This window comes from Lissotriton helveticus, chromosome 5_1 (genome assembly GCF_964261635.1).
Source record: "Lissotriton helveticus chromosome 5_1, aLisHel1.1, whole genome shotgun sequence".
Taxonomy (NCBI): Eukaryota; Metazoa; Chordata; class Amphibia; order Caudata; family Salamandridae; genus Lissotriton; species Lissotriton helveticus.
This window is the reverse complement of record NC_136065.1, coordinates 463,152,692-463,167,840: the sequence shown is the minus strand read 5'-3', so window position 1 is coordinate 463,167,840 and position 15,149 is coordinate 463,152,692. Positions and strand designations below refer to the sequence as shown.

The window sequence follows — 15,149 nt, the reverse complement described above, 5'->3', positions numbered from 1 at the left end:
AAAGATATCACAACAGAGGAGGCAATCCGTCAAAATGGAAGTAAGACTCACGCCAATGATGCCAGGTCTATCAGAACTAATCTGGGGGAGGGGGCAGAGGCTGCTGCACCCTCAGTCAGGCCCCTCACAGGGCCCACTCACTTTGATGGTGCTGATGGAATCTAAGGGCCGCCTCCGAGTCCAGCAGCAATGGCCTACTGGTAGGGCGCAGCAGGCCCAGCAGCCAGCATCAGTCAGTCTCGGCCCGCTTCACAGGGTCCACAGTCTCTCATATCCGCGGCCTCCGTGCTGCTCTTTCCTGGCACGCTAGGGTGTAGGTCTAACAACGGAGAGGGGGATCAGTCAAGCTCTGGTCCACAGTGGGTCCGCAGCAGGCCTCTGCTGTGGTAGACAAGCCACGGGCTCAAGGACCACAATCGTGTTCTCCGCTCCCACGGCTTCCCCAAGAGTCAGGTAGCCTGCAGCTGCGAGCCAGTGTCACCACAGCAGTAGGCAGGCAGTTCGTTTGTAGGCACAGGTCAGACGGGAGTCGGACTTCGGGGGATTAATCACTGGCGGCTGCGGTGCTCACTCAATGATCAGCCATCTTGGTTGGTGAAGTGAAGTTATATTTAGTTTTGGTTATAACACTTTACAATATGTCTTTTTTTAACTCATGAATTCACTTTAAAAACACAGTTAACATGCAATTACGTTTACAAATTAAAATGGAAAAACCACTACAATTCAAAAGTTATGGTTCGGACCGTAATCCATAACTCCCACTATAGCCATTGGTTTGTATTGTGTTAATACCCATAAATGCTTCAGATTATTTATTTTCTTGAATTAAGCACTGCAACTCAGAAGATAGTGGATGAGGTTATGTCCTGACAAGAAAGAGATTTCAAGCCAGCATCATGGCATTGACTCACACTAGCCTCTTTTAGGCAACAGTTATTATCAACTATCTACTCAAATCTCCTCTTTTTCTATGTCTTACGCGGTGCGCTTCATATAAATGAGACAGTGCATGCTCTGTGTGCTCTGTTTATTCCGTGGGATGGTAGCTTAGTTGAAGTTATGGTTCTGGACTGGAGTCTCCTGCCCGGTCCTGGGCCAGCTTCATGTCCAGTTCCCGGAGCTGGCTCAGAAAGCCCTTATTAGGGTAGATGGGACGCTTTGCCAACACAGTCTCCAGGGCCTCGACAAGGTTCATGTCTGCATAGATCATCAGGAAGGCGAGAACCAGGGAGGGTGCACGGCTGATTCCCATGGCACAGTGCACCAACACCTTACCTGCAGAAAGACCAGAAAGACTGATCAGATCAGAGAGAGGTGCAAGAAGGGGAATGGAGCAATGAGAAACTAGGCACAGTAAAAGACAGAGTGGGGCAAGGAATATAGATACTGGGACATTGTGACTGCCAAGAGAAGGAAGAAGTGATATAAAGAAGGAAAGAGAAGGGTAGAGCAAGAACATGGGAACTAGAGGCTGATAGACAACCAAGACTAAACCTAGGAGGGATGGAGAGGGCAACAAGGCAGGGAAAGAATTTAAACCACAGTGAGATGGAGAGCAATAATGCAGCAAAATGAGCAGGGAGAGAACTGACACCGTACTAAAGAGAAGTTAAGATCAAGTGGAGAGAAGGAATAGGAGCCAAGGAGTAGAGAGGCAATCTTGACCTCAACCAGGAGTGCTAGACAGAGAAAAACAAGAAGGGTGCAAAAGGGAGGAAGGACATAAACTGAACGAGGGGAGAAGCATGGGGAAAGCTGAAAATGGATAATGAGGGTGGAGATAAATGGAAGCGAAAGCATGAATGGGAGAGAAAGGAGCATGGAGATTTGGAGGAGCAGACGGAATATGGAAAAAAGTATAGAAGAGCAAAAATAATGGATTTGCTATGCATATATAAGAAGAGAAGGCCGATGTGCAAGTAAAAAGTAAAGGAAAGGGTAAGGTGCTCGTGGGAGGATCAAGGAGAAAAGGGGATAGGATGGATGAATATGGGCAGGAGGAGATTGAAAATGAAGGGAAACTGTGGGAACAGAGTGAAGATGGGGATAATGGTCAAGGACAGAACACAGACTAGTGAGAAACAGTGGGGAGAGCAAGAGCAGAAGGGAAAAGAGTGGGGTAAGGAGGAATATCTCATAATGGTCTGGGACAAAGGCAAGCCATTGTAGGAAAACCAGAAGCAGATGGAATTCTGGAAGAACAGGAATAAGTGGAATCACAGGAGAGAGTAAGAATAAGGACACTTGGGTGGGGGTAAGTAAAAGAGAGCTTGCCTGGGCCAGTAAGGCTAAATGGGTGGTGGGGATCAAGAATAATAGAAAAGGTGTCAAGGAAGAGAATCAAAAAATGCTTTAATCAAAGGAAACGAGTAAGAGAGATGGAGTCTCTCAGAAGTCACACTTTTTGAACCAACATTCATCCAATCCTTGATCATTCTCTTTGGGAGGAAGATTACTCAGACCAGGAGGTTGCTGGTACACCACCTCTTGTGGCAGAGATCACTCACTCCACATACGTGGTACTAAGATTAAAGAGTTCCTGACATCTCTCTTTTTATTGGAACAGATCACAGATTTGATATTCTCAGTGTTTTTGGAGAGAGAATAGCAAAATGTCAAAAATAGTAGACAGCCTAAACATAAACTTGCTAAGTAGCCAGGATGATCAGGTATGCTCAATGTTCCCACTAAATGTCATATCTACCTGTTAACTGGTTACCCCTACTGCATGATATCAAACCCCACTTAGAAAACTAGGCCTGCTGAGATTCAATTAGCCCTCTCGCCTAACAGTCAATTCCTCCAATGCACATCCATCCCTCAAACCAAACAATCAACCATCCAGCTGAAAGTTCAGTTAATCAGCAAAATATTCAGCACTCCTGCTCAGTGTGCACCGATTTGGAGAATTGCTCAGCACCCCTACCGAAGGTCTAGCCCTCACACCGGAAATTTCAGTGCTTAAAGAGATGCTGCTGCCATGGCTACCCCTCTGAATCCTCTCAAAGCATTGTAGCATCAGCAAAAATATTTATTTTTTAAAACAAACTCCCAAAGCCAGAGTGTGTCTTTGAAACTCAGAAAGCTAATAGCCCTGACAACCTGGGGGTTTCCCCAAAGAGAAGGGGGGACATTATTTTGTATCATCTTCTGTTCAGGAACAGAAAAAAAGTATGTCAGAGCAAGTATGTCCTAGGTGGAGCTGTCAGTCAAAGGTTTCTGCCAGGGGAGAGATTGTTGTTTGCTAGTTGGAACCTTCAGCCAGTCAGCACAAATGGGCAGTTTTAATGATATTGGTGTGGCCTGTCTCCTTTACTTATCGTTGCCAGCAGTGGGCGCTTCACTTTGGTTCAAGTCAGTGGTCTAGTCTGAAAAGGATGCCCAAACAACGAAGAATCTTTCTGAGTCAAATGGCTGCTTCCTCAGCTATGGGCAGCTTACTTTCATATAGGCTGAGACGCGAGATCTCTAGAACTGAATCATGTTTTCTGTGCCCATCTTGAACATCCCATCCTCCTGAGCTCAATAGTTTGAACTAAAATTCTCAAAACTTATTTTAAAAGAGAAGTAAAAGGCTGTCAGAAGTTCAAGCCAACCCTTGGCAGCAAGCCTGGTATAGAGGTAATGACCCATGCTCTCCTTAGGACAGGTCCCTCAATGATGGAAACACCCTACGTCCCTTGACACTGCATCATCTGCACCAGAGTCAGAGGCCTCGCCTGTAGAAGCAGGTTTCTTAACTCCCAAATGACCCAAAGTTTTATTTGACATCTTGAGCCAAGTCTACCCTTTTAATCAACTGCACATTTCATGCTGTAAAGTATAGGCCAATATATGTAATAGGAAAAGCAAAACTACATGTACCAGAATGCAAAATGCTGGCGGTTTAAAGGTGAGGCTTGGTAGAAAGTCTTGAAGATGGCCTGCAGTTGGCAGCTATGGGATTACATAGAGAACACATGGAAATCTCTGATTATTCCAGGGGACCTTATTGGTTGTTTCTTCCTCTCAGGCTTCTGATTGGTTCTGTGGTAGTTTATCTAATGAGGGGGATTTGCTCATGGTCTTTTCTGAACACTGGTGGAAAGGACTGATTCCTAGGAATTCTATGAATAATCTTATTTCATCCATTACTTGCATGACTTGTTCAGTTGTGAAACACATTGTTAACCGAGGGTACCAACTGGTTGTGGCTGTTTCTAAACAATCTTGTGTAATGAAGGAACATGCCAAATGTAGTGGTCCGCAGCAAGAGTTTGTGAATTCAAGTGTTTAACTGAGGAGGAAACGCGGATGTCACACGGACCCGTGAATAAATTGGCGAAGTGTACTGTAACAATCAACAAGTTCATGACAAAAGTTCGGGTTTTGAGTGACTTCACTTGGAGATTAAATAAAAAGGGCTTCCAACAGATCTCTCTTCCTCTTGTCTGCAGTTAGGGATATTCGGCCTACATTAATGACTTTTTATCACAATGTACACTAAGAGAGAGAGAGACACCCTTTTAATGGAGGGAGCAGAGAGCATCATGTCAGCTTCCACGGAGTGTAACCACTGACTTGAACACCTGCCCAGGTACATTAGCACATGCCCTTGTCTCAGTGGGATGACAGTTCAGGAAATTGGAAAGTAGTACACTTCTTAGAACAGGTGGCATCCCGAAAATCTCCCATTGCTACTATGGTGTGGATTGAATATCCACCAATCACCTCATGCCACTTGACAATACATTGTTCCAAAGGTCAGGTCAAATCTGATTTCTTGGCACTCTTTGCCAACAACCTTTGTTGGACTCCCAGGCATAAATCTGTCGATCAGAGCCTTATTCTCCATCTCAGGTGCCCTGGGACTTTGGCCCCTTGAAGCACCTATGCCTAAGAAGCTCTCTATCTGTGATACTGACGTCACAGTCATTGAGTCTATGTTTGATATCACCTTAGTCCTCACAATCATTAGCCATCCAGGGACTGCCACTCTCATTCTTCCTGGGAACTAAAGCAGTTCATTTACTGATGCGAAGTTCCCGACAATTGTGTTCAGATCCCCTGCAACTGTCTACAACAAACATGCTGCCAGAATAGCGCTGAGAAGTTGAAATAGTACCATAACTGACACAGGGCTTTGGGATGTACTCACAGCTATTCCTGGCTATTGGAACAATAATCCAAGTACATAATATTTACCCCTATGTGTAGTGATCTCTGAAAAACTTCCATCTCTATATTTCAGTCTTCCTGAAATATGCCCTGGGGATCCCTATTTCTGATACCTTTAGACTCCTAAGATATCACAGAACTATCATTCTGTAAATTTAGTCTTCCTGCTGTGAAGAGTGCCCTAGGGTTCTTGCCTTGTATACATTTAGGGGTCGATTGCGATTCGGGAAAAATCGCTCCGAATAGCCGTTCGGAGCGTTTTCCCCGTACGACTCGTACCCTGCAACGTCCCCCGTACGTACGATGTAGTACGATTCCCCCAATGCAGCTCCCCGTACGAATCGTACCAGGAACCGTACGACTCGTATTCCCGTACGAATCGCCGCCGGAACACGCAGCAAGCGACGTTTGTGTGTTTCGACGCAGGTTTTCCCGACCCAGCCAGTACGATCCGTGCCGGGTACGCACCGTACGGCCCTTTTTCTACGGGAGCTGAAAACTGCCGTAAAAGCAGAGTTCGCCTCAAAATAGGTACGGAACGGTCCTCCCAGGTACGGTGCGTACACCCCATGATCGCAGGGGTACGGTGCATACCCCTGCAATCATGGGCGGTACGCAACGTACCCTCGGATCATGGGGTGTACGCACCGTACCCCATGTTCGCTGGGTGTACGGCGCGTACACCCTGCGATCGCAGGGGTAAGGGCGTACACCCCATGATTGCGGGGGTACGCACCATACCCCTGCGATCATGGGGTGTACGCACCGTACGGTGTATATGTGATTGTGTGCTTTTCCGTACAAATCGTCCTTACCTGACGTGGACTGTACGAATCGTGTCCTCATCCCCCGGCCCGGATCGTACTCGTCGGGTCGTACGGCATGTTTACGGTTCGTACGGTTCACTGTGCGGATCCGTGTCGTACGGTTTCAGCCTTGCAATTCGTACGGTTCGCGACGATTCGGACGGATTGACGGGAAACGTATAGTACTATGCAATTCGGACGGACGTGTAAAATTCGTACAGCGAGCGCTCCGGATACGATTCGGACAGATGCTTTTTTTCCCGAATCGTAATCGACCCCTTAGTCTCAGTCCCTTTTGCCTATGTTAATCAATCTTCTAGGCATACAGTGTATCCAAGGGTTTTTCTTTATGTATTTTCTTTTGCTGCCATGCAGTGGGTCTGGGGCCACTTTTTTCCATACACTCGGATCTCCCAAACGTGTCAACCAAATGTTACCAAGGACCCCACTTCACTTACCGCCAGGAGTGCTTAGACCGTGCTTAATAAACTTAGCCGCTGGGTAGAAGTAGGCATACATGTTAAATCTGCTTTCATCGAGAGCTTGCACCCCATAGTAGGCTATTTGCATGTCCTTGTAGAAGTAGGCTCCGGTGTTGACGCCGTTGAGACCATCGGCTGCATTCAGGATGTGAGTGACGCCTAGGCGCTCCAGGTTTTCCTTGTCTGTTGCTGCATGTCTGTCAAAATAACACACCACACAAGATCAAGTCAACTGCCAGCATCAACGTCCCACCTTTATTGATTCATCTGACGTTATTAAGGGTAAGGAGCTCTAGAAAAACGTTCAGGTCCGCCAAGAGATGCGACCCTCCAAGAGAATTATTGCATGCTATGATGCCTTGCATTCCAAAATTCCAATTAGTAAGTGTGGGGGCACAAAGACAATCCTTGCATGCATTTTACTATCACCACAAAACTTCATAACCATCCTCCCCATTACTTGCCAGCATATAGTCAGAGAGCAGATAGTCCCAGACTACCTCACCCTATTAGGGACGTGTCACACACTTGCTCATTCCCAACAATCAACCAATTTGTATATCTCACCAGCCATAGACCTCAGGTTACAGTTCAACTAGTTGCATAGGCAATTAAAATGGAGTACCTTCCATTAATGAGTGTAAAATAACTCTCAAAGTAAACCTCCTCAGTCGTGAGAGACCCTACTGCTATTTTACCAGGGCATCAGGAATGAGGAGCCCATTTTTTATTAGCGATGCACCTGAAGGACACATATCCAAATCATCAGGGGCCGAAGGGTTTCCTAAGCCCATCCTCATAAGATTAATGGAGCACCACACTCTAAATGTAGAAGCTTATTTGAAGGATTTCAAATATAGTGTGCAACATTTCAAAATTCTAAGCTTGCCATTTTTTTGATGCAATGAACTGGTCAAGTACAAGCATTAAGCTCAATATTGTTTTTTAAGAATTGGTAAAGTCTCTCAATAGCATAGCCATGGAAGCATGGTCGGACTGGGAACTGAAAGCAGCCCTGTCAACTGGCTTGACGAGACCCCAAGGGGCAGAGGGGTGTGTGAGTGGGAAGCACCACTCCTGCTGCCTCTTTAGTTACAGCCCCATGTTCGATCCCCGGTACCAGCGGCAGGTTAGCCCAGCACCATGTGACTCTGGGCAATAGCTCGCTTAATCTTCCCAACGGCTCCCAGCGCCGGGACACCTCTCCGGAGGTAGCTGTGTGCTTTACAAATGCTGGTATTTCCTTTCATTACATTTCATGCTGCTGATATTGCAGCACTGCTGCAAAACCAGCTACCTGTAACCCGGCCCCCATGAGTCCAAAGCCGGCCCCCACCGGCGAAATGCCCAGTGCGCTATGGACAGTCCGGCCCTGCATGGAAGCAGAATACTTGTCTCAAGGGGTGAAGGTCATTTAACAAGAGGTCTTGAGCTTGAGACAAAATGTTAAATCACAGCCCACGTGTAATGCCAATCAAAACTTTGCGTTACAAACCATCCATGTTAGAGTACACATACAATGACAGAAGAAGTTATGTGGCAATGATTTTTGATACCCTACTTTTTGAGTCCTAAATAAAAGGTGTTTTCCCATTTTTTGTGTACCACAAAAACTCATGTATTTAGCCCCCTTGGATCAAAAGTGGCCCATCTGCTGGGAAATATATTGACAGAACTAAGACCTATGAAATGCAGGTAGTGCTGGGCCAGAGCCAGTTAAATGTCAGGAGTAAGAGGTATGTTTGGTTGTTGACTATTTTTGTTGGCCTTATTATATTATATTATATTATATATATATTATATTATATATATATATATATTATACAAGTTGGCCATCCCCGAGGGCCCGGCAATTTCCTGGTTTCTGGGTGAGCCTGTCTCAAACCTTATATGTGGAGAGAAAAACACAATATGTCTAAGGCAGGACCACACATTTACAGCTGCTAGAACTGGAGCACAGGGTAAGGGCCCAATGCACACATTTTCTTTTTTCTGAGAGTAGGTGTGTCCTACTGCTACCTTAGATCTAAATAACACTTTAAAATCCAGGTAGGATTCACAAAGCATCTGTCATTAATATCTGTGTTTAGTTCCTTGCTTAGGTGTGAGTTACTCATATATTTACAGAAGAGAATCATGCTTGCTCGCTCTAAAACTATGCGTAAATTACAAAACTCGTAAGAATGTCTAAATATCTAGAATATGTCACATCTTCGCCAGAAACAGGACACAACTACTCACAGAACATGTTAATCATGATTTTTGTGGCAACAGTCAGCGGGCCCGATTCACAGAACTAACTTAAGACAAAATCCTAAACTTACTACTTTTGGTATTCACAGAAGTTAGAATTTTGTCTTAAGTTTGTCTTAAGACAGACTTAAGACAGACTTACGACAAAATCCTAACTTAAGTCTGTCTTAAGTCTGTCTTAAGACAAACTTAAGACAAAATCCTAACTTCTGTGAATACCAAAAGTAGTAAGTTTAGGATTTTGTTTTAAGTTAGTTCTGTGAATCGGGCCCAGCATGTTTTGTTGCATTGGTGACCCTTTTTTAAGGCTAATAATTGAGTTAGTACAAAAACAATAGCCACTATTCTATAGACACAATATTTTACACAATAGCAAATGTGCCGATAAACAATGACATTCCCGGTTTCAATTTCTACAAACTAAAACAAGACTGTGATTCTCCAGACTTTAGTTGGAATTCATCATTTTGAAAAAAGATCTAAATTATCATAATCAATAATTATTACCTCCATTGACGTGTAATAAGCCTTGACATATTTATCATTTTAATCATGGTGAAAACCTAAATTTACACTTGAGACATGATGTAAGAAGTCATTTAGCAGTTGCATAGCCTGCGTTTTGCTAAATCACAAGGTTTGTGATCACTAAATGGTTTTTACAAATGTACTAAACCCATTTTACGATTCGGTAACTGGCACCGAATGACAAAATGGGTTTTCAAATGTATTACGAATCCCAATTTGGAAGGGGGACGTTTAGTCTGTCCCTTCCAAGTTCCGATTTCTAATGCTATGCACAACTGGAACCCACCCGCAATTCAGCCGCAAACCCTTGATGGATTACCTACTTCTCAAGGGTGGTAGTAACCCTTTCACAAAGGGGGAGGAGTCCCCGTTGGACCCTTCCCCTTTCTGAATGGCATAAAACGTTTGTATGTGAGTGGACAAAGGTTACGGGCACCATTGCAAACTCTCTGACCTTTTTTTTCTTAAATGTAGTCATGCTTCCTTTGAGGAAAACGGGCTGTGTTAAAAACTATTTCATTTACATCCCAGATATGGTTGTACGCTGACCCCTGCAGGCCACCATCCCCGTGATGCCACCTAAATGGAGCAATATGTGACCTACCTCATCAAGCATTCCAAAAGGGCATTTTGCAAACCGACCTATTGATACATAGGTAAGTCCGCAAATTCTGATTTAATTTCCAGAAAAGTTGGTGTATAGTTTCTAAACAGTTTTCGCATATGAAAGGTTAGTACATCTAGCCCACTATTCATAATAATTTCTGGCTAAGAGTTACATTCCTAAGGGTAACATTTGTTCATTTAGTATTGGCAGTATTTGATCATCTAAGAACATTTCATTACACTCTAATTGTCCAAGTATGATAACGCAGAAAGTTCTATTGTATTATTTACAAAATAATGAACATGATTATTCATACCTCATTTTTAATGCTAATCATTCTTTTATATCATATTCAATAATTCAATTGATTGCATATTGTTATCACCGTTTGCTTTAGGTGGATTGCAGGCTACTGAATAATAAAGAATCCTAAGACCTATTATGTTAAAAAAACGTTACTTTTTAGAGTTGTCATTTGATTCCATAGATCCGTTGGTTTAACTCCAGGTGCATATTACTCACCTTGCATATTCAAAACATGTAAATATCACGTTTGTATGCTGGAGTGTTACATATACGTTCTAAATTGTGATGCATATGTACTTTTTGTATTGTTTTTACAGCCTCAATGAAGCACAGTTTTAGTGCAGCAAAACACACATTGGTTGTTTCAGTTTGAACAATTATTAAGAGAGAGGGAAGCGATCAGCTCTTCCTACTTAATGGAGAATGTTAATGACTTTTTGAGGAATTTTTGTAAACATTTTTATTATTGTTGAATTAGATTGAAAGATTTTTATATAAAATATTTGCAAAATTGTTGGTCAATAAAGAAAATTATGTAATTTGCTGCTCTCACAAAAAACTCCCTACCTACACTTAGGGTCTGATTACGATGCCGGTCGGACTTTCGTCCGACAGGCACCGTGGCGGTAACAGGACCGTCTGACTACCTTTCGGCAGGCCCTCTACCCGTATTAGGATGCAATCGCCTTCAAGGTGGTCACCATCTTTATATTTTGTATTGCGGCATGTGCACACGCATCAGTCCAAAATATACACCTTTTAAACATCCCTGCACTCTGGGGCAGGCACCATGGGGTGCCTGCCACATGGTGCAGTGATGTTTTGGAGGGACACCATAAGTTCCCCCTGAACCTATAGTGGAGGACCAGGGGGGAAGGGAGGCCAGCTAAGGGCCCCTAAAGTCACTTTCCGCCTGCCGATTCATGGCGGGCGGGCGGACAGCCGTGAAATGGCAGGTGGAAAGTGATATTGTAATCCCTGCGGCGGTGCCTGAGCAGGCACCGCCCATATTGTAGGGCTTACAGTCCCTTCGACGATCCGACGGGCTCCCCGCCGCTAGCCCCCCCTCAGCCTGCCATCGTAATGCGGCAGGCAGACCTGCAGGGGCAGGTGCCGGTGGGACCGCCACCAATGAAAGGCCTGACAGTGGCGGTCCCACCGTCATTGTAATCAGGCCCTTAGTATCCTGGGGTACTATTATTATTAAATGTTGAATATTTGTTGGTTCATGGTCTTGGCTTTGTTGATTTTAGTTACGACACAGGCAACTTTTGAACACTTTAGTATTCTCTTCAAATACCCTGAATAGGAAAAACATAGTTACAAATGATTAAAAGCTTTTAAATCTGTGTTTTCAGGGGCCCTATCAGAGACAAGACTGTTTAAAGGTTATGGTTGGAAATACTTGGTGCAAACAGTTTAAAATGTGTTTGGATTTTACTTCAGTTTATTTTTTAGTAAATTTAAATCATGTAGTAAAAACTCAGAAAATAATTGTGGAACGATCTGTTTACTTATGTAACTTATTTTGCACGCAAAAGGTAAGCAACGTGACTTGAAAGTGAACCATTGATCTATTGGGTCAAATAGCACCTTCAATTTTTAACACCTTGGACATTAAAGATTATATTGCTTTTTATTTTCAGAATACTATGAGTAGGCTGAAATCCTCTTTAAACTAATGTTGATGATAACTGAACATTACCTCGATAATTGAATAAGTGATAATGAAATGATTAACATGGAAAATCAGGTAAGGATAACAATGTTGTTGATCATTTTGTAAACAAAAAAAATACAAAATGCATTTCTGGATAACATTTAGAGAATTAGGGTGTAGTGAATGTGCTTCGCTGACAGCACATTGCAGATATTAAATGTCCAATATACTAATGTCACTCTCAACAACATATTTCAGAACCAAAAACTATTAGGCATTGAAAGTGAAAAATATTTAATGTACTGTGGTGTTTATTTGATTAAAGCAAGGAATGTATCGCCATTTTTTACATGTCAGGAGAGTTAGAAAATATTGATTCAGACTTAGTTCCTATTTTCAAAATTATGGATTTCTTACCTGAGATGTCTGGAAAATAGCAGTTTTGTTTTGTTTCGTAAGAAATAAAACTAGGAATTTTGAAACTTTTTACTGGCCGCAAAGACAAGTCGCAAAGCCCTAACCCATCATTTTGCATCGCCCACTGATCCACCAACACCCATCACTTCAGAGATTGTCTGCCAAAGCATGGCGCTTATCTTACTCATCTCCCAGGTAGAGGTTTTGCCAGATCTGGTCCTCCTGGTTGGGGTAGCCTCCTTTCGACTGGAGGATCCTCAGGAGTTCGTAGATCGGGGGAGTCACGTAAGAGTCCGAGCGCCTCATGTGGAATGCTGGGCGGGTCACATAGGAATTCAAAGAGTTTCTTTTGAGAAACTGATGTTTCAGAGATTCAGAAGAAGGCTCGTAGGGGAGAGATTTCCGGTGGGTTCGTGGAGCAGTTTGGTAGAAACTACTGTGGGGTTTGTGGTGCTTCCAGTTGCCGGGCGGTGATTGTGGCGGGTACTTTCTTGCGCTCTGTTGTGGGCTCGTATCTGAACCATCCCTGGAGCCTATCTGGCGTCTGCTCTCCTTCATGAACGTCAGTTCTTCCACACTAGGGCTTCTAGCGTGGGGGAAGCTCATTGCCTGAAGAGTAATAGTTGCAGATTGTTATTGTGAACTCAGACCTTGTCTCAGCAATTATAGCAGGATTTTTAAGATTACTTTTTCTAGGCCGAACCCAAAGCTACTACTGAACCCCATCTCTAACGTCACTGTCCTCCATTCAAGGCAAAGATTGTTACCTTTCTAACTATTCTACCTCTCCAATGCCTGCATTTTGTTCCTGTTTGCTGCATCTACTTCTCCTCCGTGCCCCTAAGAATACAGTATCTCTAAGGTTCTCTCTTGGCCACTTGACCTTTTTCATACACATTTGCTGTACTACAATATCTTCTTCCTCCCTCTGTGGGTGTGATAGCTTTCATCTGTGTTCGCCCACCTAAAATGCATAATCGCTCATCATTACTTTCTACTTAAAACATTAGATAGCTCATGTCATCAGGGAAACTCTGTTCTTTAACAACCCAACACATTCTGTGAAAATTGCAGCCCTAGTTTATCAGTGAACCAGTTTGTCTAAGCCGCTAGAGCACAATAACATGGTACAATCAAAAAGAGGAATAGAATAAAATTTCACTGAAAATATGGAGTGCTCTGGTACCCTTAACCATGAGATAGAGAAATGGTAACTAATTTGTGGCTCCTCTTAATGTAGAATTTCCCATCATCTTGGAGAAATATTGAGGTTTTGCTACAGGGACCCACATGAGAAGAATACAAACAATCTTACCCAACCCTGTTTAGTAGTACTTGTCTTAACAATTGCATGCACTTATAGACTCTATTTGGGAACTTGTGGTGGGTGAGGAAGTGTCCTTGAATCATACATTTCTTTATAGCAGAAGGATGGTCAGTTTTTTCAAGGTTCTGTCAGATCTTTCTCTTAGTGTGGGGAAACCTGGAGCCTGGAAACCAATCTAGGTTCTCAATGTCAAGAAAAGCAGGACATCATCAGGATAGGTGGGCCTGGTGAACCTCGTCAGACATCACGCTCTATGATTCTGTGTACAGGTTCGAGTACTGAGGAGGTACAGATGAAGAGCTTCGTGGTGTGGGGGTAGGTGGGGTTGCAGAGGAGGGCAAATGTAAATAAGTTACACATGGTGTGTGAAAGGGTGAATGAAGATTTGAGGAAGACTAAGGACCTCCTAACTAATAGGGAGAAGGTATCTGAGATATGGGTACAGTGAATCGAGGCTTGTCGGATCTTCAAGGAATACAATATGCCCCTCACTTCCTCATTTGCATTTGGATCTGAATATGCAGTACCAGGTGTGGAATTATTTCCTACTGTGAAACCACGAAATCTATCAGAATATCACCACATTGTGCGTCTATAGTGGCTCAGAGTAAACAAGAGGAACAACGAGTCATATATGGCCCAGAACAGCCCACCCATTCAGAAGAACTCTGTTTTTAATAATATTTAAGACTTTCTATCATCCTCCTTTCTCAAAATTTCCAAACTCCAATATAAGTCAATTGAAGGGTGAGAAAATGTATTTGATAATTTCCACCAGAGCTTTCAATCCATTTTAAAATATAGATTTGACCGGTCAGCTGGCATGGGCAACACCACAGCACTCATGCACCACATGGAGGTGCATAATGTCTATTCTGGGTCTCAAAAGAGCCACTGCTAAGACAGCCAGTCGCCCCTCCGTAAACCAGAGCTATCCCTCTTTCCCTCTACCTCCGTCTACCTAAGGCTGCTTCTCTACCTTAGGTCTCACACCACCACATTGAAGCTTCACCTTTTCCAGAATTGCCAACTTAAAATTTGGAGGTGCTGGAAATGCTGCTTACAGTCTTCTCAGGTTTCTGTATCACTCCCAGAGCGTAAGTGCATCCCTGAGCTCATAGGCTCAACAGCTCAACAAGGAGTCAATAACAAAAGGAGGGAGGGAGCACGCTGCCGACATACCAGCACGCAATTCGCCCCAGTTGTTGTTGCTCTCTACTGAAGATAAACACATATCCTGAAATATACATCTAGAAATACTCAGCACTGGCTGAAATAACAATGGTGAACACTAAAGACTTTCATGCACTCCATTTACCACAATGCATCTGGGTAAATTGTGTTTTGGTATGCCAGACAGTATTCTCCCTCCAACAGATAGACTTTCACGCTTTGCTATTAGACCACTACAAGCACATATGCTTCAGCTTCAGTGGTTCTAATCTTGACCAACATTCCTTATCAAGCCCATCAAGCCCCCCCTTACTATGCGAGGCATGTTTTCCATTCAGCTAGTAGGAAGAGAAATAACAGTCATACTCACCAAACTATGACCTGGAGTCATACCATTAACTTGTGCTCTTTTCATTTGGATACATTGAAA

General features: G+C 43.5%; 1 protein-coding gene across 2 annotated transcripts in view; it reads right to left on the bottom strand.

The window, feature by feature from the left end:
• Positions 1-1,019: 1,019 nt before the first annotated feature.
• The window catches only part of LOC144753220 (dual specificity protein phosphatase 13B-like), a 32,749-nt gene continuing 18,619 nt past the window's right edge, over positions 1,020-15,149 (bottom strand). For both annotated transcript variants that reach the window (XM_078640981.1, XM_078640982.1), the window contains 3 exons: positions 12,404-12,828; positions 6,425-6,645; positions 1,020-1,278 (listed from right to left, as the gene is read on the bottom strand). In XM_078640981.1, the coding sequence (XP_078497107.1) occupies positions 1,061-1,278; positions 6,425-6,645; positions 12,404-12,828 (864 nt within the window). In that variant the 3' untranslated portion in view covers positions 1,020-1,060. The remainder of the gene's footprint in view (positions 1,279-6,424; positions 6,646-12,403; positions 12,829-15,149) is intronic.